General features: G+C 44.3%; 1 protein-coding gene across 1 annotated transcript in view; it reads left to right on the top strand.

Annotated features, from left to right (window-relative positions):
* Positions 1–25,729, top strand: part of vstm2la (V-set and transmembrane domain containing 2 like a) — a gene marked incomplete at both ends in the record, with an annotated part of 74,452 nt that overhangs the window by 39,488 nt on the left and 9,235 nt on the right. The window contains 2 exons of the mRNA XM_080030609.1: positions 24,440–24,609; positions 25,139–25,183. Coding sequence (XP_079886735.1) covers positions 24,440–24,609; positions 25,139–25,183 — 215 coding nt within the window. The remainder of the gene's footprint in view (positions 1–24,439; positions 24,610–25,138; positions 25,184–25,729) is intronic.

Consider the following 25,729-nt stretch of genomic DNA (forward strand, 5'->3'; position numbering starts at 1 on the left):
CTATCAGCCTGGAGAGGATTCTCCAGGGTGCACTACAGAGGCTAGGGAGAGTAGATAGAGAGTGCTGATACCTCCTGTCTTTATGGATCTCTCTCTCTCTCTCTCTCTCTCTCTCTCTCTCAATTCAAATTCAAAATGATTGACATGAAAGTTAAAATATAGCTATATATGTTGCCAAAGCAAAGCATCAAATACACAATAAGTCAAAATATTCAGACAATACAAAAATATGAACGATGTACATTATGAACATTATATTAGTTATATGCAGTGTGTGTGTGTGTGTGTGTGTGTGTGTGTGTGTGTGTGTGTGTGTGTGCGTGCGTGTGCGCCTCGATCACTAAAGGCCGAATTCCACCGGCTGCCTGTCCGGTCCTTCTCCGCACCAGCACGGCAGCGGAGCTGTCAGGTTTTTACTTTAGTCAGTGCGTGAGCGTCCACTAGCTCCTCTGCACCGTCTCTCTGCTCCGCTGCTGCTCCAGCTGTCCGGTGATATACGCACTGCTTCTATTTCTGCTGGATGCCTGAGCTCACCGCATCAATTTAGCACAGAACACATCGAGATAGACAGGAACACAGACGCCGACAAAACAATAAAACCTCCGGAAAATTTTCAAAATAAGACACTTGGTGGTTACTGCAGGTAACAATCTCAAAACAGAGACACATACAAGCATGTCCACTGTTCTTTTACTCGTTCGGATGGGAACAATAACCTTCCGTGCGTTTGTTGTTGTGTAAATACCACATTTATAGAATCATATTATCAAGAGCGATCGCCCGTCACTTTTATTACCGCGGGAACTTCTCGGTCTCGCGTCTCCAGCTGTTCAGCGGAGCTGGCCGTGCCTGCTTTGAAAACGGAGCCAGCGGGTGTTGACGGACGTGGGCGCACGGAGCAAAACCGTTGGACAACGCACGCGCAGTTACTGTCCCTCAGGTTGTGGCATGTTAATACATACTGGGCAGCAAGATGTGCCCAGACTCCTTCTCCGAGGAGAAGTCGTTCAGCTCTTTGAAATCTGGTACTAAAGAGCTGAACTTGTTCAAATACATTTTTCTCGTATCATTTAATTTTGTACATTGTAGGAGAAAGTGCATCTCTGTCTCAACCTCACCTGTCGAACAGTGACCACATTTTCTGTTTTCTTTTGGTTGCCATGATTTTTTGTGTCTTCCTGTTTCAATTGCCAGTTTGTGGTCACTGAGCCTGGAGGATCTGTCTCTGCTTTCTATCTCTGACAGTAGAGAGATATTCTGCTAATTCATAATTTCATTTAAGGGCGAGATAACATTCCAATATACTTTGGCTTTCAGTTGTTTCTTCCCAATGGTCCAGATAGGTTTCTTTACATTGTGCTATAATTTGCTTTACTCTGATTACTGTTTGGAGAGCAGTGTTGTTGTGAGGTAGCCTGGTCCAACCAGACCATCGTACTTCATTTCATTTGTACAGAAGGTCTGGAAGTGCTGTAATTGGCAAGCGTTCACTCACTTGGAGGCGGGTGTCTGTCGAAGTTTAAAACTATTGGATCTGCCAAGTGCCACTCTGGATTAGCCAACCAATCGCATCACGTTTGGTCGTCACGTGTGTCATGAGCCGGCTTTTGACGGTGCGTTCCAGTTGGGACAGGGAACTCGGAAATTTCCGACTTCACTACATATTGTAGTCTATGAATCTACCGGTACCTGGCAACGGTAACTTGCTAGAGCCTAACGTTTAGTTATTTGGATGAGGGCGTCCATACTTTCGCGAGCAGATGCACTGGAACACAGACAGGTCGGAACTACCAAGTCGGAAATCTCCTTCTTCCGAGTATAAAGGAACGCAGCATTCAACTGAAACTGGAGCGCGACTTCGACGTCATCGTTCTCAGCCACTCGCTCTGTTCGCTGATTGGACGACTGTAGATTCTCCGGCTAAAGCTGGGAAATGCACTGTACACCCAGACTGACTACTGAAGGGAAAATTAAATTTGGCCGGAATTAGGCGGGCGGGCGGAGCCAGGCTAGTTGTGAGGCTGGTCAGAGTGTGTCTGAGAGGGGGCAATTTGCCTCAGTAGCAACTGACATAGGGGACTCTTTTCAGGGCTCAGCTCTTGGGTTTGGAGGGCTTTGGAGTGGAGGGTGTCTCTGGGGCTGGATTTCAGGTGGTTAAAAAAGTTGAACGTTCTCTTTTGAATGTTAATTATCAGTGGATATCTGCCTAATTCTGCTCTTCATGCATTTGTTGGCGTGTTTCTGTGTAAGTGTAAAATATATGTAGAGATTCTGTTGGATGTTTGTCCCAACAGGTATAGCTATACTTACCGTACAGCGCAATGGGCTGGATGACACTCAAATATTTTAAGACAGATTTTTAATGGAATCTAGAAATTATAAAATGTTCTCTTGATTGCATATTGGTTTCTTTGAGCTCTTTCTTTTAGTGCATTCACTGCCATGTTGAAACTCCCTGATGCTGTTATGGTTATACCAAGATAGGTATAACGCATGCTGTGTTCAATCACATGATTATTATTAGTAAATTGATGTTTGTTCACCTGGGGCGTTTTTGAAAGATCATGATATTGATATCTAACTGTTGCTGTAGTCCTTGTTCAGTAGGAGACAGTAGAACAAGGTCATCAGCGTAAAACAAGGACTTCACCTCTCTATCTAGGAGGGAGAGGCCAGGAGCAGCACATTGATCTAACTCAACAGCCAGTTCATTTATATACGTATACATTAAATAAAGTCGGACTTAGATTGCAACCCTGCCGAACGCCTCTTCTCTGGGGGAAGAATTCTGTTTGTTTATCTCCAATTTTAAAAGCACACATGTTTTCCAAATACATTGATTTAACCAGATCATACGTTTTGCCACCTATACCACAATTTAAAAGTCGGTAATAGAGCCCGTCATGCCAAATAGTGGAAAGCCCAGGAGAATGGGATGCTGGCTGCAGCTTTTAAAGAGGCAGAAGAAGAAAGATGCTCCCTGTTATGATTTCTGCAGGCCTGTTCATTTCACTCTGCCTCTCTTTGCCACTGAGTTCATCCACTCCACTTCTGTTCATTCTTTTTGGAAACTAGTCCTCCTCCTCCCCAACAGCTGCAGTGTTGCTATAGATAAGAATACTGCAATAATAGCAGAGGAACAGAAAGGGTGTGGCTATTTTACGAGAAAAAGCTAAAAGAATCAGTCAGAAGTACTCGTGTTGTGTTGTTGTTATAACTAGTGTAGTGCCCGTAGGAAGCAGTGTTGGGAAAGTGAACTAGTTCAAAGTTCAGTTCACAGACTTTAAAATGATCTAGTTCATTTCATAGTTCACAATTAAACATTTTGAACTAAGTTCACAATTTGCTTTTTTCATCATGTTGCTGCAATTTATAATTTTTCAAAATGATTGCCACAGCCCATATAGAACCAAAGACAGAAAATTATTGTATCAATTTTATCACTGAAACTATGCGTCTGATTTCATCTTCGAATCCGATTTTTAATCCTTATCCAACGTTAGCATTGAGGGGACAGCCCTCAGAATACTGGCATATCCCCATTGTTGCTTTTATGCTTTGTTGCCGCCCATTCAGTCCACACTAGAAGCCTTCACCCCTACTGTATATTCTCAAAAACATGAGGAAAAACTTGCCGCTTGAATGTTATTTTTGTTGTTGTTTTTTTAAATTTTTTTTTACATATGGACAAAAAAAACAGAATAAGTAAACACATACAATACATACACAACACCCAACCCCCTCTCCCCTCCCCCTCCCTCACATAAACAGACAAGGAATACAGAAAAAAAGTGAAATAAATAACTAAGACAAAATTATTAAGAAAATAAGCTATAAGTACACAAGAAACAAAACAAAGCTAAAACAAAAACAAAACTGGGGCAAACCTCACACCTTTTGGTTCCCTAAGTGCCGCAGCACTGGGCCCCATATAGCGGGGAATTTATGGGGGGTGACCTGACAGCTCATGTCGTAGCCTTTCCACATGTAGAATGCCCACCATTTCCCTCAGCCAGGTTTCAAATTGGGGGGCCAAGTCGGACTTCCACAGCCTCAAGATACATCTTGTGGCATTAACCATGCCATAAACCATGATTATGCGTGCATTGTGGTCCAATTTTTCCAGGGCTGTGGAATGTCCGAACAGGGCGGTTTCCGGATCAGGAGTTAAAGACACATTTAAAACATTAGAATACCATTGAAATACAAGACACCAAAAGTTGTAAAGATTTGGACATTCCCAAAAGTGGTGAGCAAGTGTACCCTCTGCAATCTTACATCTGTTACATAAAGGCGAAAGATCTGGGAAAATGTTATGCAGTTTAACCTTAGAATAGTGCAATCTAAGTTCAGGTTTATTTATTTAAAGGGACATTGCATATTAATAGACATTTACATGTAAATATACAGGATTGTAGCAAGTGCTAATTTGCATCCTTTGTCCCTTGATTGGTCGACACCAATCACATAAAACAAACATACGCGTGTACTCATAAATAAAAACAGACAATCAAAAAAAAAAAAAACATGCAACCGACAGAACAAGTGAGTAAAAAAGTGTGACCTTAAATTGAATTAACTGAAGCCTCGAGTTTATAGAGCAGGATTTTATGCTTTTTAGCTCTCCCTCCCAGACATCGTCAGCTATTCCAATGTTTAAGTATTTTTCCCAGGCTTGCTTTATTTTTAAAGCAGATGTGTCCTGCCGGTCTAAAAATATTCCCACAAAAGATGAAATCATGTTTTTAGCTTCTGGTGAGCCCAGCACAATTTTGGACAATGAATCATCTGCGGGCAGGGATTCAAAGGATGGTATATTCTGTCTGACATAATTCCTTAACTGTAGATACCTGAAGAATTGAGCTTTCAACAGTGAACACTTTGATACTAGCTGATCAAATGAAGCAAAGTGACCATTTATATAAAGGTCCTCAACAGTTACTATTCCCTTCCGACTCCAATCTCTGAATGCTGAATCTGTGAACGATGGGGGGAAGGCATGGTTATGCCAGATTGGGGCATGTATGGTCGTGCTCGATAGTTCACAGGCCTTCCTAATTTGGTTCCAAATTCTCTGACCGTTGGACAGGATAAAGTGGTCTCCTCTAAAGGAGGCAGGCGGTCTGGGAGAAGAGAAAAGGAGGGCAGTGAGAGAAGTTTTTGGGGCCAAGCTTTTTTCAATTGCCAACCAGGGGGGCAGATCAGGTCTAATGCCTTTTTCATTATGTAAATTGCCAATACACCATCAGTCTAGCATTGGCAGCCCAGTAATAATGTAAAAAACATGGTAACCCCAGTCCGCCATGCTCCCTGGGTTTCTGAAGATGGGCTTTTGAGATCCTATGTGCTTTATATCCCCAAATGAAAGGCATTATAATAGAATCAATTGACTTAAAGTAAGATTTAGGAATATAAATTGGCACATTCTGAAATAGATACAGAAATCTCGGCAGGGAGACCATCTTTATTGCGTTCACACGGCCAATAAGGGAGATCGGTAATGTTCTCCATTTCTCTATGTTCTCCTTTAGTTTGTTCAACCTTTCTGTAAAATTTTACTTAAAAAGTGTCTTTGGGTTTTTAGATAATTTAATGCCCAGGTACTTTATACTGACCAGATTTGTTTTAAACTGCGTATTGGCTAGGAATGTTGGGTCCAGATCTGCTGTTAAAGACAAGAGTTCACTTTTTTGCCAGTTTATAGTGTAACCCGAGACGTCGCCAAAAGAATTAATTAGCTGGAGTAGGTGGGGGATGGAATTCTCGGGGTCGGCTACAAAGAGGGCGATGTCATCTGCGTACAGAGGGATCTTATGGTCCATCCCACCTAGTGATATTGGCTTTATAAGTGCATGCCCTCTTATGCTAATAGCCAGGGGCTCGATGGCCAACGCAAAGAGGAGCGGCGAGAGGGGGCAACCGTGGCGCGTGCCCCTCTGAAGGGCAAAGGGTGTGGATCTTTCCTGGTTTGTTAGAATGGAGGCGGTGGGATGGGCATATATTAAACGCACCCAGGAAATAAAAGGGGCCCCTAGACTGAACTCCTCCAGCACCTTGAGCAAGTACCCCCACTCAACCTGATCGAAAGCCTTTTCGGCGTCCAGACACAGAACTGCTTGTTTGGAAGAGCTGTCGAATTTGTTATACATAATATTTAGGACTCTCCTAACATTAAAAAATTAAAACCTAATGGGGATGAACCCGGTCTGATCTGTGTGAATAATGGATTCTATAGATTTGTTTAGTCTATTTGCCAGAATTTTTGTAAACATTTTGAAATCCAAGTTAAAGCTACTACGAGTAAGTCGGTACGTTGGCGACACCTTTGAACAAAAGCGGTAGTATTATTACGACGCCAGCTGTCGTGAAGCTGTTTTGTAGCTCGTGCAGGCGTGCAAGATTCAAATAATCAGGAAGCAATATGGTGCGTGTCCGTGTGTTGAAAGTGTGAGGGCACCGGACTCTTTTCGGCTCCGTGAGTCTATGGGTGACACAGCATCAACTAATGCCAGTAAGTGCTAAACACACCTGATTGCAATGAGTTGATGTATTGTCACCTCTCACGGAGCTGAACGAGTCCCCGTGTCCTCACACAAAGCGAATGAACGAGAGATGGCAGTTAGTTAGTATGGATCACGATGAGGTAATGTGTTTATGTTGTAAATAATGACCAGGCTATTTCCGATGAATAATGGTCATCTGATGATGCTGGTGAGGCAAAGTAAACTTTGTTTTAGTAGGCTACCGCTCATTCATTTAGGAGTAAACACTGCAGTCTAGTTTCGCTGCGTGAAATTGTGTATACGTTGCTTGGCAACGCCCTCCCGCCCGACTATCACTCTCCCTTTTAGCTTTTCTTCATTGCATTTTCTTTTTTTTTCTTTTATGGTTCAGCCCCGTTATCGGTCATTATGACGACAAACAACTGTCTCAAACAAGGCTCCCGCTCCCCTTCCCTCACCTGGAGGGATAGGCTTCTCAAATCGCGTTGCTGCGCCTCACTGAAATCTGTGACCATAGAGCATGCACGCGTGAACCGAAAATCGGACTGGGTGTACGACCAGATCAAATGCAGTAATAAAAACTATATAAAAACGTCTTTCTTTGCACTGATGGTCTCGTTTGCTGTTAAAGATAATTTATGATTATCAGAGGAAACATGAGGCTGTTTAAAAGATATTTAAAAGTTACTCGTTGCCGCTTTAAGCATGGAAATTGGTCGATATGAGGACGGGTTAGTTTCATCTCTGTCTTGTTTTAACGAGAGAGAAATGTTTGCGTTATACAGTGTTGGTGGGAGCCTATTCGCTTCGGCTGAGTGGGAGAACATTCTATGCAGGATCGGGGTTACTTGGTCAGCAAACTTCTTATAAAATTCAACTACAAAGCCATCTGGCCCAGGGCTCTTGCCGTTATGCAGCGATTTGATAGCGTCCGTGATTTCTGCAGGGGACAGTTCAGAGTTTAAGGCCTCACGGGAGGCGCTGTCTAGTTTTGGTATATCTAGCTTTTTTAACCATGCGTCGATATCACCATTAGCTTTGGATTTATAAAGCTCCTGATAATACTCCTTAAAGCATTTATTTATCTGTTTTGGGTCAGTTAAAGCCACACCTGCTAGATTTTATTGTATGTATGGATCTGCTGGCTTGTTGCCCTCTGAGCTGGCGGGCCAGCAAAGTATGTGGTTTATCGCCTAATTCAAAATAATGTTGCTTAAGTCTGAGAAGCTGATCACTCACTTGACTCGTTAAAATAGTGTCATACTCGTATTTAAGACTAAGAATATTTTGCAGAGTTTGGGGGTCATTTGTGCCTCTGTATAATGTCTCCAGCGAGGTGAGCTCCAAGTCAATATCTTTCAAACGTCTTTCTCTAGATTTCTAAGAGTCCAGTGTTTCCCCTACCATTATACAGGCCTGGCCAGGCCAACGGGACCCCCCGCCAGGCCAACAGCAGCCTCACTAAAAAAAAAAAAAAAAAAAGTAATTCTATTTTTCATTGATTCCGTAATAATCATTTGCGAGCGTCTGCGCGGCACTGTCGGTCTACCCCTCGTGTGCGCCTGTCTTTACAACCTCTCGTTTGATCATCCCATCATCTGATCTGTGTGTCAGCGTGTGTGTGTGTCTGCGCGCGGCACGATGCGCGTGTGCATTCGGTGCGCACTTTTTGACACAGAAGCCAATGAGCAGGAGCATGACTAGCAAGCAAACGTTGAACTAGTGTCCAAAACCAGCGTCTGCTCTATGGAGATATTAAGGACTCAGTAAGAGGGACGTTGAACAGGAAAAAGTGCTGCGCAAAACTTAAAAAGTAAAAATTGCTACGTCGCCGTGGCAACACAACCAATCTGTATCAACAGCAGAGACAGCGCTGAAAAAACGGCATGCACACGTTTCAGTAATATTACAGAAGTGCCACACTGCTACTGCCTTTGGCATTCTTCTGGACACGCTCCGTTGAAGCTTTATCAAGAAGACCAGAAATCTGGCAATGGTGTGGTGATCACAGCTGGCTGCTGTGCGCTCCTCCTCCTTTTGCCACTCCCACTCCCTCTGTTCTGTGGCACACCTGGTCTGCATCATCAATCAACGCACCTACTTCACCTCTGGCTTCCCTGCTGTCGTTGCCAGTTCGTACTATGCACTACAGTGTTACCCGGACCACAACCTCCAGCTTACCTACCTGCTTCTCCGCCCCGGCTTTCCCACTCACCACCTGCTTCCTCACCTTGTTGAAATAAACCCTTTTTTTATTATATCCACAACTGCCTTTGTCTGCTCTTGGGTCCAGAACTTAACCGTAACAGAACGAACTGGCCAAAATGGACCCAGCGGAATTTGGCAAGATCCGTGGAGCTCTTGCCGCCCAAGGCACACAGGTGGCTGAGCACAGCCAAGCCCTCCGGGACGCTATGGAGGCTTTTGAGAATCTCGCTACCCGTGTCACTCAAATGGGGCAGCAATTGGACTTACTGGTTCCCCTCACCACAGTGCCTCTACTGCCAGCGGCACCTCCGCCTGCTCCCACTCCTCCGATACACCTGCCACGAGCCCGTGAGCCCTTCATTCCTGCGCCTGAGCGCTATGCTGGGGACATGGGTACGTGTAGAGCCTTTCTGATCCAATGTTCCCTAGTTTTCAGTCAGCAGCCCCTCACTTACCCCACTGAAAGATCTAAGATCGCTTACATTATGGGGTCACTTAAGGGTAATGCACTAGCGTGGGCTTCAGCATTATGGGACAGTAGTTCTCCAGTTAATGACAATTTTGACCTTTTTGTAGCGGAAATGAGGAAAGTTTTTGATCACCCAGTAGAGGGGGGGGACGCCGCCAAGCGGCTTATTTCTTTACGTCAGGGCTCCCGCAGTGTAGCTGAGTTCTCTGTTGAGTTCAGGACCTATGCCGCCAGGTCGGGCTGGAACGACAAGTCACTACGTGGGCTTTTTCTTTCCGGTCTCAGTGAGTCGATCAAAGATGAGCTGGCTACTAGGGAGGAAGCTGACACTCTCGATGAAATGATTTCCCTCTCTATCCGGCTGGATAATCGTCTACGCGAGCGGCGTAGGGAGAAGGCGGGCAGCTCCGTGCCTCCGGCTTTCGCTGCTTCCTGTTCCCCACTCTTCCCTAAGACTGCCCTCTCTGCCCCCGTGACGCATGGTGTCACTGAAGAGGAGCCCATGCAGCTGGGCCGCACACGTCTCACCCAGGCAGAGCGGCTTCATCGGATTAAGACCGGAGTGTGTCTGTACTGTGCGCTGCCCGGGCATCTCATCTCCACCTGTCCGTCACTGCCAAAAGACAGGGCTCGGCAGTGAGGCTCGGGGCCCTGCTGAGCCACGCCCCCTCCGTCCCCGATTCTCACTGTTCTCGCTCACTGCTGGATGCCACTCTCCTGTCCCTCGGGCATTCCTTTCCTGTGTCAGCCCTGGTGGATTCTGGAGCGGATGAGAACTTCATTGACGCCGGCTTCGCGTCTCAGGTTGGCATTAAATTGGAACAATTACCCTCTCCCTTAAATGCTAACGCCTTAGACGGCAGTCACCTGGCCCTTATTACTCACCGTACTAAGCCCCTTGAGTTAATTGTTTCTGGTAATCACCACGAGATACTGCAGTTTCATGTCATCCTGTCTCCCCTCACTCCCCTGGTGCTGGGGCACCCCTGGCTCAAACGGCACAATCCCCAATTTGACTGGTCTTCTGGCAAAGTGGTTAGTTGGAGCACTTTTTGTCATTCCACCTGCTTACAGTCTGCCCTGTCTCCGGCAGTGGGAGATGTTCCCTTGCCCAAGGAACCTCCCGACCTCTCCTTGGTTCCCCAAATCTATCATGACCTGGGAGAGGTATTTAGTAAGTGTCGTGCGCTCACCCTGCCTCCTCATCGCCCCTATGACTGTGCCATTGATCTCCTCCCCGGCGCCCCTTTGCCCAGTAGTCGCCTTTATAACTTGTCCCGTCCTGAGAGGGAGGCCATGGAGAAATACATTAAGGATTCTCTTTCGGCTGGCCTCATGAGACCCTCCTCTTCTCCTGTTGGTGCAGGTTTCTTTTTTGTGGCCAAAAAGGACAAGTCACTTCGCCCGTGCATTGATTTCAGGGGTCTTAATAACATTACAGTGAAGAACAAGTATGCGTTGCCCCTCATCAGTTCCGCATTCGAGCCACTGCAGGGCGCCACAGTCTTCTCCAAATTGGACCTACGTAATGCCTATCATCTGGTGCGCATCCATGAAGGCGATGAGTGGAAGACGGCCTTTAACACCCCCCTCGGCCATTTTGAGTATCTCGTCATGCCTTTTGGCCTAACTAATGCCCCTGCTGTGTTCCAGAACCTGGTTAACGACGTCCTCCGGGACTTTCTCAACCGCTCAGTTTTTGTCTATTTGGACGACATCCTGATTTTTTCCCGCAACCAGGAGGAACACATTCAGCATGTCCGTCAAGTTCTTCAACGGCTGTTGGAGAACAAACTATATGTGAAGGCCGAGAAGTGTGAGTTCAGTGTCACCTCTGTATCCTTCCTGGGGTTCATCATTGAGAGCGGGCAAGTGAGGACCTGCCCCGAGAAGGTCATTGCAGTGACAGACTGGCCCATCCCCGATTCCCGCAAGAAACTGCAGCAGTTTCTGGGGTTTGCCAATTTTTACCGGAGATTTATCCGGGATTACAGCAGGGTTGCAGCCCCTCTCACCCGTCTCACCTCTCCTGCCCTCCCGTTTGCCTGGACGCCGGAGGCGGACGCTGCCTTCTCTGGGCTTAAAAGGCTTTTCTCATCTGCCCCCATTCTCATCCAACCGGACCCCTCCAGGCAGTTCGTGGTGGAGGTTGATGCATCTGACACTGGGGTGGGGGCGGTCCTGTCCCAGCGCTCTGCCACTGATGAGAAGATTCACCCCTGCGCCTTTTTCTCTCGCCGGCTGGTTCCTGCTGAGCGGAATTATGATGTGGGTAACAGAGAGCTGCTGGCTGTGAAACTGGCGTTGGAGGAATGGCGGCACTGGCTTGAGGGGTCAGAACAGCCATTCGTGGTTTGGACCGACCACAAGAATTTGTCTTACATCCAGACAGCTAAGCGATTAAATTCCCGCCAAGCCCGGTGGTCCCTTTTTTTTGGGCGGTTCAATTTCACCCTCACCTACCGGCCCGGGTCCCGTAACGTCAAGCCTGACGCCCTATCTCGTCAGTTTGGCACTGTGAACACACCGGCCCCCCCTGACACCATCCTCTCTCCTTCCTGTCTCAACGTGGCTGCTGTTACCTGGGAGATAGAGTCCCTCATCCGGGAGGCCCAGGTCACCGAACCAGAACCGGGCAACGGCCCTCCTAACCGCCTTTTTGTCCCCAGTTCGGTGCGGTCTCAAGTTCTGGTGTGGGGCCACACATCACGCTTCGCCTGTCACCCTGGCGTGGGTCGCACCCTGTCGCTCCTTAAGAGGCACTTTTGGTGGCCAGCGATGGACGCTGACACCCGGGCATTTGTGCTGGCCTGCACGGTCTGTGCTCGGGCCAAGTCCTCCCACCAACCCCCTGCTGGTCTGCTACGCCCCCTTCCTGTTCCTGGCCGGCCCTGGTCTCACATTGGCCTGGATTTTGTGACTGGTCTTCCCCTCTCCAATGGCCACACAGTCATCCTCACCATCGTGGACAGGTTCTCTAAGGCAGTACATTTCATTGCTCTCCCCAAGCTCCCCTCTGCCTCCGAAACTGCCCAGCTACTCGTGCTTCATGTGGTGCGCCTCCATGGGATTCCCACTGACCTCGTCTCAGACCGGGGCCCTCAGTTTATTTCCCAAGTGTGGAAGGCTTTCTGCCGGGCGCTGGGAGCCTCGGTCAGTCTGTCATCGGGTTACCACCCTCAGACCAATGGGCAGGCGGAGAGGGCTAACCAGGACCTGGGAACCGCACTGCGCTGCGTGGCTGCGCGCAACCCCTCGTCTTGGAGCGAACATCTGGCGTGGATTGAGTACGCTCACAACTCGATGTCCTGTGCAGCCACCGGCATGTCCCCTTTTGAGTGCTCTCTGGGCTACCAGCCACCCTTATTCCCCGCCCAGGAGGAGGACATCTCCGTTCCCTCTGTCCAGCACCATCTCCGCCGTTGCCGCAGGGTGTGGCAGGGGGCACGCACCGCACTGCTGCGTTCTAGGGAACAGAACAAACTCATTGCAGATCGCCACCGGGTTTCCCCCCCGGCCTATCAAGTGGGGCAACAGGTGTGGCTGTCCTCTAGAGACCTACCTCTTCAAACCAGCTCCAAGAAGCTCACCCCCCGTTTTGTTGGCCCATTCCCCATAGTGGCCATAATCAACCCCTCTGCTGTGAAGCTCAAACTCCCCACTTCTATGCGCGTTCACCCCACCTTCCATGTGTCCAAGTTGAAGCCAGTCTCCACCAGTCCTCTCTCTCCCCTGGATGCCCCCCCCCCTCCTCCCCGGTTGATTGACGATCATCCGGCCTTTACTGTCCGGCGGCTGCTGGACATACGGCGGCGGGGCAGGGGTTTTCAGTACCTCGCCGACTGGGAAGGTTACGGGCCGGAGGAGAGAACCTGGATCTCGCGGGGCCTCATCCTCGACCCTTCTCTCGTCCGGGAGTTTCATCTGGCTCATCCGGAGAAGCTTAGGCCGCCTGGAGGCGTCCGTTGAGGGGGAGGTACTGTGGTGATCACAGCTGGCTGCTGTGCGCTCCTCCTCCTTTTGCCACTCCCACTCCCTCTGTTCTGTGGCACACCTGGTCTGCATCATCAATCAACGCACCTACTTCACCTCTGGCTTCCCTGCTGTCGTTGCCAGTTCGTACTATGCACTACAGTGTTACCCGGACCACAACCTCCAGCTTACCTACCTGCTTCTCCGCCCCGGCTTTCCCACTCACCACCTGCTTCCTCACCTTGTTGAAATAAACCCTTTTTTTATTATATCCACAACTGCCTTTGTCTGCTCTTGGGTCCAGAACTTAACCGTAACAAATGGTTTCAATTGGTTCTATCTAATATGGGCGCGCCAGAGCCCTTTATATGGTACTCTGGGGAGGACGTAACCGGATGACGACAGTGATGTACATGCGACGTCGAAGCCGTGATAGTAAACATCAAAGATGGCTGCGGATATGTTGTGTGAGTTTGAGACTGCTTTGGCCTCGACCCTTAACGATTTGGAAGACGGCACTCAAATCTTTCATTAGCAAGTAAGTGGAATGTTCTGTTTTGCCGACCGACAACGGCAAACGTTGAATTTAACAGTTTAACAGCTGTTCGCTAAACGAAAGGGGCTTACGTCACCTTGTGCATCGCTCTGATTGGTTGTAGTGCTATCCAACTGCGTGCAGTGGCATTTGAAATGCACGAGTAGGAGCCGCCCCTTGAGTTGGAAATTACTATTGATCGTGGCCAGACCCTCTATCATTCAAGATATCAGGGTCTGGATTTCCAGGCTACCAGATTCATGCATTTCACTTTAAAAAGGTAAAAAAAAAATCTCCCTAGCAGAGTTGTGACTTTGAGTTGAGCATTTTGAAGACGCATGCAGTGGTGCGACTCTGTGGTGGCTGGTGTTGCCAGATTGGGTGTTTTTTTCGCTACATATTAAGGCCTGTTTTTAGCAGGGTTTTCTATGGAAATCTGGCACTCTTTTGAACGACGAACTGAGCGCTGTTCACAAACGCCAGAAAAAAAAGCGTTCACAATAACGTTCATCAGGCAGAAAACAGTACGTTCAGTTCAAGTTCGCCCCTATGAACGAGATCTTGAACAATCAATCATTGAACGTGTTCCGGCACAACACTGGTTATTAGCTTATGCATGGTTCAATGTAACCTGTCTATGGGACACAGAAACAGAAGTAGCACACAGTCATTGGATAACGTTTGGATAACTGTAAAATAATGTTAATGTGTCAATAGCAGTCAGCTGTGACACACTGTGTGTGTGTGTGTGTGTGTGTGTGTGTGTGTGTGTGTGTGTGTGTGTGTGTGTGTGTGTGTGTGTGTGTGTGTGTGTGTGTGTGTGTGTGTGTGTGTGTGTGTGTGTGTGTGTGTGTGTGTGTGTGTGACGCTTACTGAAATGAGCATTGCTGTCGCGGTAGTGTTTAACTATACATTAACTGTATTACAATGAAAATAGCGTAATGTGCTATCTTTAACACTAAAGTGGACAGGTTTGAGGAGTTGCTGATGTCTGTGGAAAGGTTTACGAACGTTTTGTTTGGGAAGTGATCCCGGCAGTCACTGTTGAGGTTGTTGGAATGAGGAAGTAACATAGCAGCCAATCAAATCAGAAGGAGGCAGGTTTTTCTCAGGGATTATTGCATGCCCGTCCTCACTGCAGCCTTCAGTATGATGATATAAATATGATAAGTTCTACATATTTGGTCCAAAACACCTCAAAATCAAAATCGAGGATGCACACCCTCGTGCCGTGCGCAAGCAACATCCGGACGCTCAGGCCGATCTGACTAGCAGTCAGCAGTCAGAGAGATATGCGATCCACAGACAGACAGACAGACAGACAGACAGACAGACAGACAGACAGACGCTTCTTGATAGATGTTAAAAACATGGCTTCACCTTAGAGATGGCTTTATCAGAGCTACACAACTTCACTTTCATTGACTGAATGCATGGCCAGGTGTCCTAATTGCTGTGTGCTAGTACACTGTAATGATGGGAACAGAAAACTGAGCCATCAGGGAGAAGCAGAAGGAGAAATAGTGCAGGGCACATATAAAAAGGATGAAACAACTGTGCAGTTTTCTGCTTTACACACACACACACACACACACACACACACACACACACACACACACACACACACACTGTCTTGTGTCAACAACTGGAGCCTGTCCTCCCCAGCTCCGCCACATGTTCTCATAGGTCTAATTTTATTCAATTTCTAATAGAAATGCTTTAATATATTTAATATTTCATCAATTAATTCACCGTCTCCTTTATTCAATGTTTTAAAAAATGAGTTTCTAATATGTAACTTTGGACGGGAATCTGCAAAATGATTGGTATATATGTAAATGAATGTTCCTTTAACAGTGACAGCCAAACACATTGAGTAAAGAAGTCCAATCAGCTTGTAGAAGTCATTGAGAAGGACATGCATGCCCATGAGGATTTTTTTTTTGTCAAATCATTTAAATGTGAGTTTTCTCTGACCAGCTACTGACTCATGTCTGTAGATATTGCTAAATGTTAAAACACCAAAAAGTAATTGGGCCATTGAGTTGAGATTATTTTGAATTGCTAAAAAGATCTGGGGCCGTATTCACAAAACATTTTAAGGCTAAGAGTAGGTCCTAACGTGCTGATTTAGGAGTAACTCTCAAAAATAAGGGGCGTTTCACTCCTAATTTTAGGACTCCTAACTTTTTAAGATAAGTGTAATTCACAAAGCATTTTAGCGCTAAAACTAGCTCCTCGAGAGGACTCCTAAGTCACTAAGAGTAAATCACAGACAACCATTTGATGGTGTTTTGGAGAGATTTAATGCTAGTGAGCTTTATAATAGGTACCTTTAATAGCTGTAAGGGTTTAATGATCTTAGTAAAGCTATATTTAGAAAGTATAGACACATTTATATTTATTATATTGTTATAAAAAAATATTTATTAAGTTCATTTTCCTCCAGTTGCTTTGGGTTTATGATGCACTGAAAGTTACTGTTGGTGTCACGTTTGGGTTTAATTTCCTACTAGAGTAGGCCTATATGTGGCGCTTCGCAGCATCTCCTCCGTTCCACAGATCCGCTACTGTATAGTTGCGCGTCTCGCCTTTTTCCTTCCGCATGTACTTTACGATTTCGCCGGCTGTTGTTTCTAAATTTTGAATTTCCTGGTTTGTCGCTGTCTGACTATTGCTGCATAGTCCGCCATTGAGAGAAATACAGTGAGAGTGCATGGCGTGCAGCTGTTCAATGAGGATATTTTTCCGATTCAAATCATTGTAAAATTTTAAATGAATAGACCTATGTGGCGCTATTGTAGGTTAATTGTGAACAAATGTGTGGGAAACCCTGCAGTATCATGGTTTCATGTTAAATCAGTGTCACTTGTCATTAATTGTATATAAAAACTCTTTACTTTAATACAGCGACACGATATGGATATCTCCCACAGTGTTTCCTTCATAAATTCACTCTTAGCTCTCATTCCCTCTCAGCCAATCACTGTGGGCATAGAAGGTATGAACATGACATCATCCATAGCAACAGGGTCAACACCGCCCTCTAGTCTTAGCTTAGGAGTCCCTCCCATTCCTTAGTAAAAGTTGGTCTTATCAGCTTTGTGAATAGGTTTTAAGAAATTACTCCTTACTAAGAACTTTTAGTGCTCCTTAGGAGTACTCTTAGTGCTAAGATAAAATGTTTTGTGAATACGGCCCCTGATCCTTTTATTGAGTGAGGGACTTAGTATGCAAGTGGTGTGCCTTTTACAAAGCCTCACGAACGCCAAGGAACGGCTCATAAACAAGCTGGCATTTACACAGGGCTGTTTGAATCATCATATCATCCATCAATGTTTTACGGCTAGTTAGCTGAGCTCCTGCTGTACGCTCCATACACAGCCCACAGGCCATTCTCACCCAGGCTTGTAAAAGCCATTACACACCTCAATGGGATGCTTGCATGCATGTCCTCCTCAATGACTTCTACAAGCTGATTTTTAAAAGAAATAGCTGTAACATTGTGTGAGATTTTGAGGACATACCGTATGAAGATGAAGGACAGGTTTGAGTCACATCAGTGGCACTGGAAAAGATTAATCCTATAAACACGAGAAAGGTATTCTATGTTTACAAAGAAATTCCCCTTGATCCTCTCAAAGTTGCCAGATTAACTTCACCACTCGGGAAACCATGTTAGGCCCATGGCATGCAGGTTGGCAGGGTGTAGGTGCCTTTTCCAAAAGTCGAACCAACTTCAAAGCCTTTAGAGAAAAAAAAGATGGCTTCTATTCAGAAACAACTTTTTTTTTTCTCGTAATCTTTTGAAATTGCATCTCTCAATTCCCTTACACCCCCAAACTATTTTGCATGTTGTTTGGACTGCTGATTAATGTATAAATGTATTGTAGACTTATGAATAGGCAACAGGCAAAAGGAAATTCTAATATTGAGTTCATTTGTGCTTTCTCATTAGGAGAATCTTCATGAAAATAAAAACAATTGTGTTCCAAAGAGACTAAACTATCTGGTGGATTGTGCTCACCTGGGGCCTCATTTATAAAGCTTTGCGTGGGATTCACGTGGAAGCTAGTGTACGGAGGAAATGTAGGATGTACGTGCGAACAAAAATATTCTGATTTATAAAACAGTGCGCACTCACGTCCTACGCCTGTTTCCCTTTATAAATCACAATCAACTCTAAATGTGGCGCAGCCTTTGCGGGCTTCACGTAACGCCCATATTCAACCATACATAGTCATTGACACGCCCAAATTAATATCATTAGGCTCATTCGACCTGTCGCCGTCTTGCTAAGACCTGCGCAATTATGACGCTCGTCTTGCTGAGCGCACAGCATTATGGTTAGACTTTTTGTCCCACTTGCACCCGCGGCTGGCTGCGGCTCGGCTGCTTGAGACTTTGAAGTCCCGCGGTATCAAGACGGACACAGACACTGGAGCAAGTCGCTGCAGTTGCTCCCCACGGGCTGCGGGAGCGAAATGTCTGATGGGAAACGTCTTGCTGACAGGCGGAGCTGAGCGCTAATTGGGAGTTTAAACCTTGTGCCTTTGATGCGTTTCCCCAATTGGTTACGCAAAAGTCTGACATCACCGCTCAAAATTAAATTACGATCCATTCTTTTTGATTTTAATTTATGTTTAATCATTAGGCCTACAGTGTATGCATTTAAGCAGAAATGTACTTAATCAGAGTTAAAGCTCCACTGATCTGAACCCTTGACATAGAAATAATTTGGATGTGTAACTCTCCTGTATAGATTTATTTAAAAGTGAACACAAACTTGAGTCACATAAGATCTTGGTGAAGTGATATCTTTATACCATTAAGATTCAATCATAGGCTTATTTCCAGTGATCTAAATGGTCTGGGAACTGTATTTTACATGTAGTGTCGCAAAGCCAGACCAAAACTACAACAAGTAGTTTGTTTGTTGTTACACATCATAATAAAGTTCATCATATCCATCTCTACAATAATAATAAGGGATCTTTTTTTAGACCTTCTTTAACTTTATTTAGGCCGATTATATTCGTTATGTGAAGGGAGAAATACTAAACCTCCTTTATTTGGATTAGTAAATTATTCTTTATCACTTAAAAGTAGGTTTTCTAGTAAAGTAACAAGAAAGATAAAGATGTGTGGGGAATGGGGATATTATATCTCGTTTCTTGTTTTGAAAATGCCCCTCGCTTTTAAAGTGTTTACTCGTCTTTGTGTTGTGTTCTGCTTCTAATCGGTTGTAGGATGTGTGACTCTCCTACGAATATGTTTCTAATGGGCCTTCAAAATAAAACTAGAAAACGAACTGCATCCGCAACAAGGACGCTACTTCCGACGGCACGAGCTGTCCGGCTTCTGTCAGGCTTTTTCGTCACTCCCCCGACTGCACTCGGCTGCTCTCGTCTACTTTCCAGACGAGCCACAACGGAGGTCGAACGAGCCTATTTACTGAGTGCATGAAGGCGGTAGTGGCAGTCGCCGACTGAAAGGGAAATGGAAAAATAGACTCCACACGGTGTGGATCACTGCGGTCACGCCGAAGTACCCGTTGGAGAAGTGGCGACCAGGGAACATTTAGTTTAGTGGCACAGTGTGAGGGTAAAGGCGTCATAGTGCAGCCTGTGTCGATCTCAGTGAACGCTGTGGTCGAAATAAAAAGAAGCGATCCGACATAAAAGTGGACGCAAAAAAGTGCATATCCTCACACAGCAGTGTTTGTGCCACGAGCGGGGGACACTGAGACCCCCCATGAGATACAGATTCGGAGAATTCATCCCGGTGCAGTGACGGCACAGTCCCTTTCAAAACACAGTTACGACGTGCTTAAACACAAAGAAAAACACATAGATAAAACGGACTAAAAACCGCGAAAAATTTGCACAGTATGTGATGTACAATAGGCTTATGATTAGTGTATGAAACTGTGCACTCCTGTCTGCCTGACTGAGGCATCGAGAACAGCGTCAGTGTAAAAGTAATAGGTTGTATTCCACCTCAATATTATCAGAATGAATCCAATAACATGCAGAGCTTATTCAAACGTTTTTTTGTTTGTTTGTAGGCTATTTAAGATCCTAATTCGTTTTGTTTTTTGTTGGTATCACTCCATGGAAAAATCCGTGGAGGCATTTTTTTATTAGTTGTAAGAATGGCTTCATCCGTTTTGCAAAGGAACTCCCTATATGATAGACCTACATGGTTTATAATAGGCCTATATCTGGATTCATTTTACACAAACACATTCTTTCTCGCACTTCATACACGTGCCGACGGAGTCGCCGTTTCTCCTTTCTCCACTTTCTGTGCGTACGCATGGGTCAGAGTTTGCGTGGAGGACCGCACATCTTCCCGTCAAGTTTGCTTTTTATAAATCCCAATGTTTGCGTAGAAATTGGCGTGCGCCCTCTTCTGGGCGTATGCCACGTTTATAAATGAGGCCCCTGGTCTGATTTTTCTCTGGGTTTGCTTGGGCTTGAAGCTTCCAGCAGGCTTCTCTGTCAGTAACTGGTGGCAGCTGTTTACCACAGCGCTGTAAAGAGGCTCATTATTGGAACATGAAGCTTGTTATGAGACTCGTTAGCTGTTAATTATTAGTGAGGAGCTGCCGGGCTGGTGTGGAGTGGAGATGAGTAAAGAGAGCAACAGGAAACTGGTACAGTAGAGAGATGGATGTGGTGCTGCAGAGATGGGTCAAATGTGTCAGAAATAAGTTCATATTGTGGCTATGGCTATTGTATGGTTTGTTTTCAACCACAATACATCAGTATCAGTTGTTTTTTTCTTTATTTTAAATTAAAGGTGGGGTAAAGGATTCTGGTTGAATGTTTGTTGATAAAATCACTTTTTAAATCGGTGAATATCTCCTCACAATCTGCCTCCTGTCAGTATTGTAACCCAGTGTAAACAAAGGGCCTCTGTGTTTAAATTTTCTTTGTTTACATACCAGTGTACAGGGCCCGGTTTCCCGATAACGTCCTCTCTTAGCGAGCTACGAAGACTCCTACGTTATGACTTACCAAAGTTGTTTACCTCTGTAGTCGTGGTTCCCGAACGGTGTCATAGGAGAAACACTCCTTACGTCGTTCGTACACTGCTGAAATCGGTTGCTCCGAGTTCGATTATCCATTTCCTGCTCATTTCATGCACAGCTGCATCTGTATGCTGTCTAATCAAATCTACTCGTGCATTTCTAGTGTAATATAAAGTCATAAATTAGTTTGTTGAATCATCATCTGTGTTTTGGAACTCTTGTTTTATAATCTAAGTATCTTTAAGAACACTAATCACGTTACTTGGTGGGCCAGTAATGAAACTGAAAGTAGATGTAATATCGCCAATAGCCTATATAAATAAACAGACGGCCCAAACAGTGTCCAAATGAGCTAAAATCCTAAATACAATAAACAGTAACATGGCACACTTATTTTAAGGTAAGCTCTAATTGATTATTCATTAATTTTTTCGCACGTTTACATGTTTTGAGGCGGAGGATCATTTTCTATTAATTGTGCCTCTTTCAGAATTTGCATCTTTCACTAATGCAAATTAGTTGATAATGTCATCTAGCTGCTATTACTTGCTTTTGGGCCAATAACTATTTTCCTCATAGAGGAGTCAGCAAAAATAGAGGAGGAAAAAATCAGAGGGCTCAGATGTAGAAGTGGCTGTGGTAAAAATGGGCAAAAAAAATCCTTTTCCTAAAGGAATGTCTGAAGGATTTCACATGGTGATACAAAATCAAAAACACAATGAACTGTATCATCTGTTGTCAATCTGGTCCAAAACATATACAAAACATATAGGCTACCAACTGATATTGCATTGCCAGCACAATACAATATCAGTAGGTCTTATTTAGTTAAAATTGGGAAACAGTTGAATAAATGTGATTCAGGTCTATTTAAGGTGTGCCACACATTTTTTTGCTTGCGCCCCTAAAAATTCTGAGTTAGGGGCGCCAGTGCTCCTAGTAAAAAAGGTTAGTCTGGAGCCCTGTGTTTGTAGGGTTGGTGCTTGTGTTTAGGACATGGTCACTAAAGTAAGAGGTTGTGATACTTTGGGCATAGCAACCACTTTTAGTGTTTAAGCATTAGGTAAACACTGTAAAAGGATTCATAATCCACCCACCCCATTCCTTACAACACTTTTTTTACTGTAATTGTCAGAGTTCATAGAGACACACTGAATTGCTTGTTGAACTGCGATCCAACCTATTCGTTGTGTTTATTTCTTTTTTTGGCCAAAACCATGAAATTGCAATATAAACTTTTTTCCATATTTTTTCTAAATGAAAATATAGTGGATCAATCTTTCCAAAAAAATCTTCGAGAGGTTGGATTCGGCATGCTAGGCGATATTTCCCCCGTTGCTTGGCAAGGGAGGGCATTGCCTGTGACGTGGATGAGGTGATGTGGCCAGATGCCAACAGGAGACAGGATCCATAGCCTAAATGTCTTCCAATCATTCCCCTAAAACACTATGTTGTGTAGGACATTCTAGTGGTACCATTTATTGTGTCTTTGTGTGTTTTTTTTGTTTTTTTTTACTTTTGCAAAAACCTGAAATGGCAAAATAAAATAAAAAATCTGAAGCGTTTACATTTTGTTTTCATGTGTCTAGATCAACTGTAGTGAATCAATCTTTCACAAAAAAAATCTGTATGAGACTTTTAAAGTCAAAAACCATCCAAAGTTCTGAATACAGCTGTGTTTTGCATAAAGCCCATCTGTGTGTTGTTGCTGCTAGGAAAGAGTCATTCAAAGGTACATGTGTGTATTGTTTTGATGCTAAAACAGTTTTGAAATGGGATTTTTAGGTTTTGTTTCAAGAGTTTCATTTTGCCGTAGAAGTTTATCTCCATGTGCTTTGTCCTATTGGGCCTTTTTTTTACACAGTGGGCCAAAGTCTGCTACATTTGTGTAAGCATTCGGCAAAAACTGTAAAAGTGAGATTATCTTTTGATTTGTCTTAATTTGTACAGTAACAGCCATAGAAGGCGAGACATTGCAGACAGAAACATGGCTTTATCAAGCTCTGTCTAATTTGCTTCTTTCATACTAGTATAGATAAGAGGTTGAAATATAGATTTTGTTGTTTATTTGACTGAGCCCTTTCTGTTTGCGTCTGTATAGTTATCATATACGGCAATTATCTCAACATTATTATTTTTTCAATATTCTGATACAAATATCTCAACTTCTAAAGCACTTAAATCACCTTCACTATCCATAACCATTCGTAGCACCATCTGAAGGTAATTTACAGAAAGATAATTATCTGATTTATGATAATTTTGTTTTCTGAAAAACATTTCGAAGATCTGTACATAGGCTACTATAATTTTATTTAAAAAAATGAATAAAGGCTGTATCCAAATCTGTTCTGTAAAAACTTTGGACACTAATATGTTGTGGGCGGTGGCAAAGTGGGTAGGGATTGCTCCCAACGGTTCAGAGGGCACCTTGCATAGCAGCTACTGAATGGGTGAATGTGGTAAGAAATGTAAAGCGCTTTGGGGCTGAGAAAATCAGATAAAAAGCGCTATATAAATCAAGTCCATTTACCATTTATAGCAGATTTACGCCAATTAGTTTGATATTGCCAAATTTGCATATTTATAAAAAAAATCAAAAAATGAATTAAATACAAGCATCATATAAATAACACTTGTTTAATTGTTAGTTAGAAACTGGAAAATGTTGTGACGATATCTGTAAGTTAAACATTTTATTCACCTTCTGTGTCTCCTTAATGTATCAAATATATACTGAAGTGATAAATGAACAGAGAAATTTCCAGATGGAGAAACAGCATGTCATATGATCAGATCAGCATCTACTTTGTAAATTGTTGTAATTGCTCAGTGTGAATGATCTCCCCTTATAGGCTGATGACTATCACATGTTCATGTGGTCTTCAAATGTGTGAGGCATTATTTCAAAAATATGAATTGTCTTTGTGTTGTGGGCTTCACAGTTAAATGGGTAAAGACAGATTATCATCATGTTAGCAGCTTCAGTGGCTCTATCTCTTACACAGCTTAATGTTCGAGAGAGAGAGAGAGAGAGAGAGAGAGAGAGAGATAGAGAGAGAGACAGAGAGAGATGGGGAGAGAGACAGAGGCGGTGAGTATTGTTGCAGGCCTTGGCTGTGTAATGTCAAATCCATACCTGGTGCGTTTCGCGTTTCACAAATGTAAAATACAAGCAGATTTGATAAATGTAAAAGAGGGATGTATGACTTAAGGCTTGTACTTGTGTAGTAACACTAGACAGATCCATAGCACAGCGTCCGTGCTGGTACAGTTAAAGACCTACTTCACCGGTGGAAATATGAAGGTGTATTGAACCCTGAAAACCTATGAAGTATAAATGTGCAAACTTTGGGCTATGATGGTGCTTTACAGGATTAACCATCTTGCTCAAAATGTAATTGTAAGGAAAAAAATTAATTTCTACATAACCAAAACTGTATTTGTGCTATTAAGCTATGTTTGGACTGTTAAGTTAAGTTACTTTATTATTCAATAGCTACAATGAAATTAGTCTTTTTGCGTATCCCCTCTCAAGATACCACACATCTGTGTGGGTCCTCACACAGGGTCAGCCATAGAACAGTGCCCCTGGAGCAGTTTGGGGTTAACTGTCTTGCTCAAGGACACAATGGAAGAGTATGTCGGCACCGTCATGTTATACCAGCCCCCACTAGTTTTACTACTAACACCCTCCTGTTTTCTGTTTGGTGCAGCCATGTTCACAGAGGTGCCTCACGATATGAGCGCTCAGAGAGGGGAGGATGTGGAGATGGCCTGCTCCTTCAGAGGAGAGGGGACACCCTCCTACTCACTGGAGATCCAGTGGTGGTACATCAGGAACCATGTGGACTGGACCGACAGACAACCCTGGACAACCAATGAAGTAAGTTCATGAAATAAATCCTGCCTTCTGATGTTCTAGAATGAACTCTTATGCTACGTCTGTAAATAAACTAAATCAGCAGCTTCTTTTTCAGCCTTTAGCGAATGCTATATTTATGTTATAATAACTTACTTTATAGTTTTGGCAATTATTACAACTACATCCTAATACCATTGTGCTTCAGATTGAACTTCTCAGATCTGGGAAGATAGCGATTTATTTATTTTTTAAGATATTTAAAAAAAAAAAATTATGCTTTTATTGATAGTGTAGAGACAGAGTTGAAATGGGGCAGAGAGGGGAGTGACATGCAGAGAACGACCGCGGGCTGGAATCGAACCCGGGTCCACTGCTGGCCGAGGCCCATGGGGGGGACGCCACCAACTGAGCTAAGGGCGCCCCAATTAAATGATTTCTGAGATGGCAAGAAACATAAGAAATGAGACAACCTCCTCAAATGAAAGTGATTTGTTAGAATGATGAGCCATACTGTCAGTTGTTCCTTTCACCTGTTTGTTTGTGTTTTTAGGTGGCTCTTGAGCAGGAACGGCCAAAGGATGCTACAAAGATCAGTGTAAGTTAAGCACCATCTGCAGTCTGCATTGTTTGGCTTTAAGCCTTATGTTTGATTTTTTGTTACATGATGAAAATGAGGCTACAGCTGTTGACGCCTCGCAGTGAGAGCACTGACCCAGGCATGGGTTAGATTTCGTTCAATTGCACATGGGAAATCTGGAACTTCAGACAAGGCAGCACACACATTGTGCAGAGTAGGGATGGGCATAATTAATCGATAATTGATCGTTAAGAATATTGTCGATCACGTGAAATTGTTATCGATCATATAGCCGTTGTGTTGCGCAGTGTGAGTCCGGCAGCACAGCAATGAATTTCACTATGTGGCAGCACCATAGACTGTATGGCCAGCAATTAAACATCCTACCAGCAGGGGGAGATACTTAACTAGTAGTAGAAGACAACAGAACAGGCCCAGGCAGCAGCCTGCAAGCTGCCGTAGATGGCAAAACATAAACAGGAAGAAGTCAAGGCGAAATTTGGCATCGGACAGCTTTAGAACTGAAAATAACTAAGTTAATTAAGCATTGTGAAACCTTGTATA

This window comes from Ammodytes marinus (assembly GCF_949987685.1).
Source record: "Ammodytes marinus genome assembly, chromosome: 7".
NCBI classification, from domain to species: Eukaryota; Metazoa; Chordata; class Actinopteri; order Uranoscopiformes; family Ammodytidae; genus Ammodytes; species Ammodytes marinus.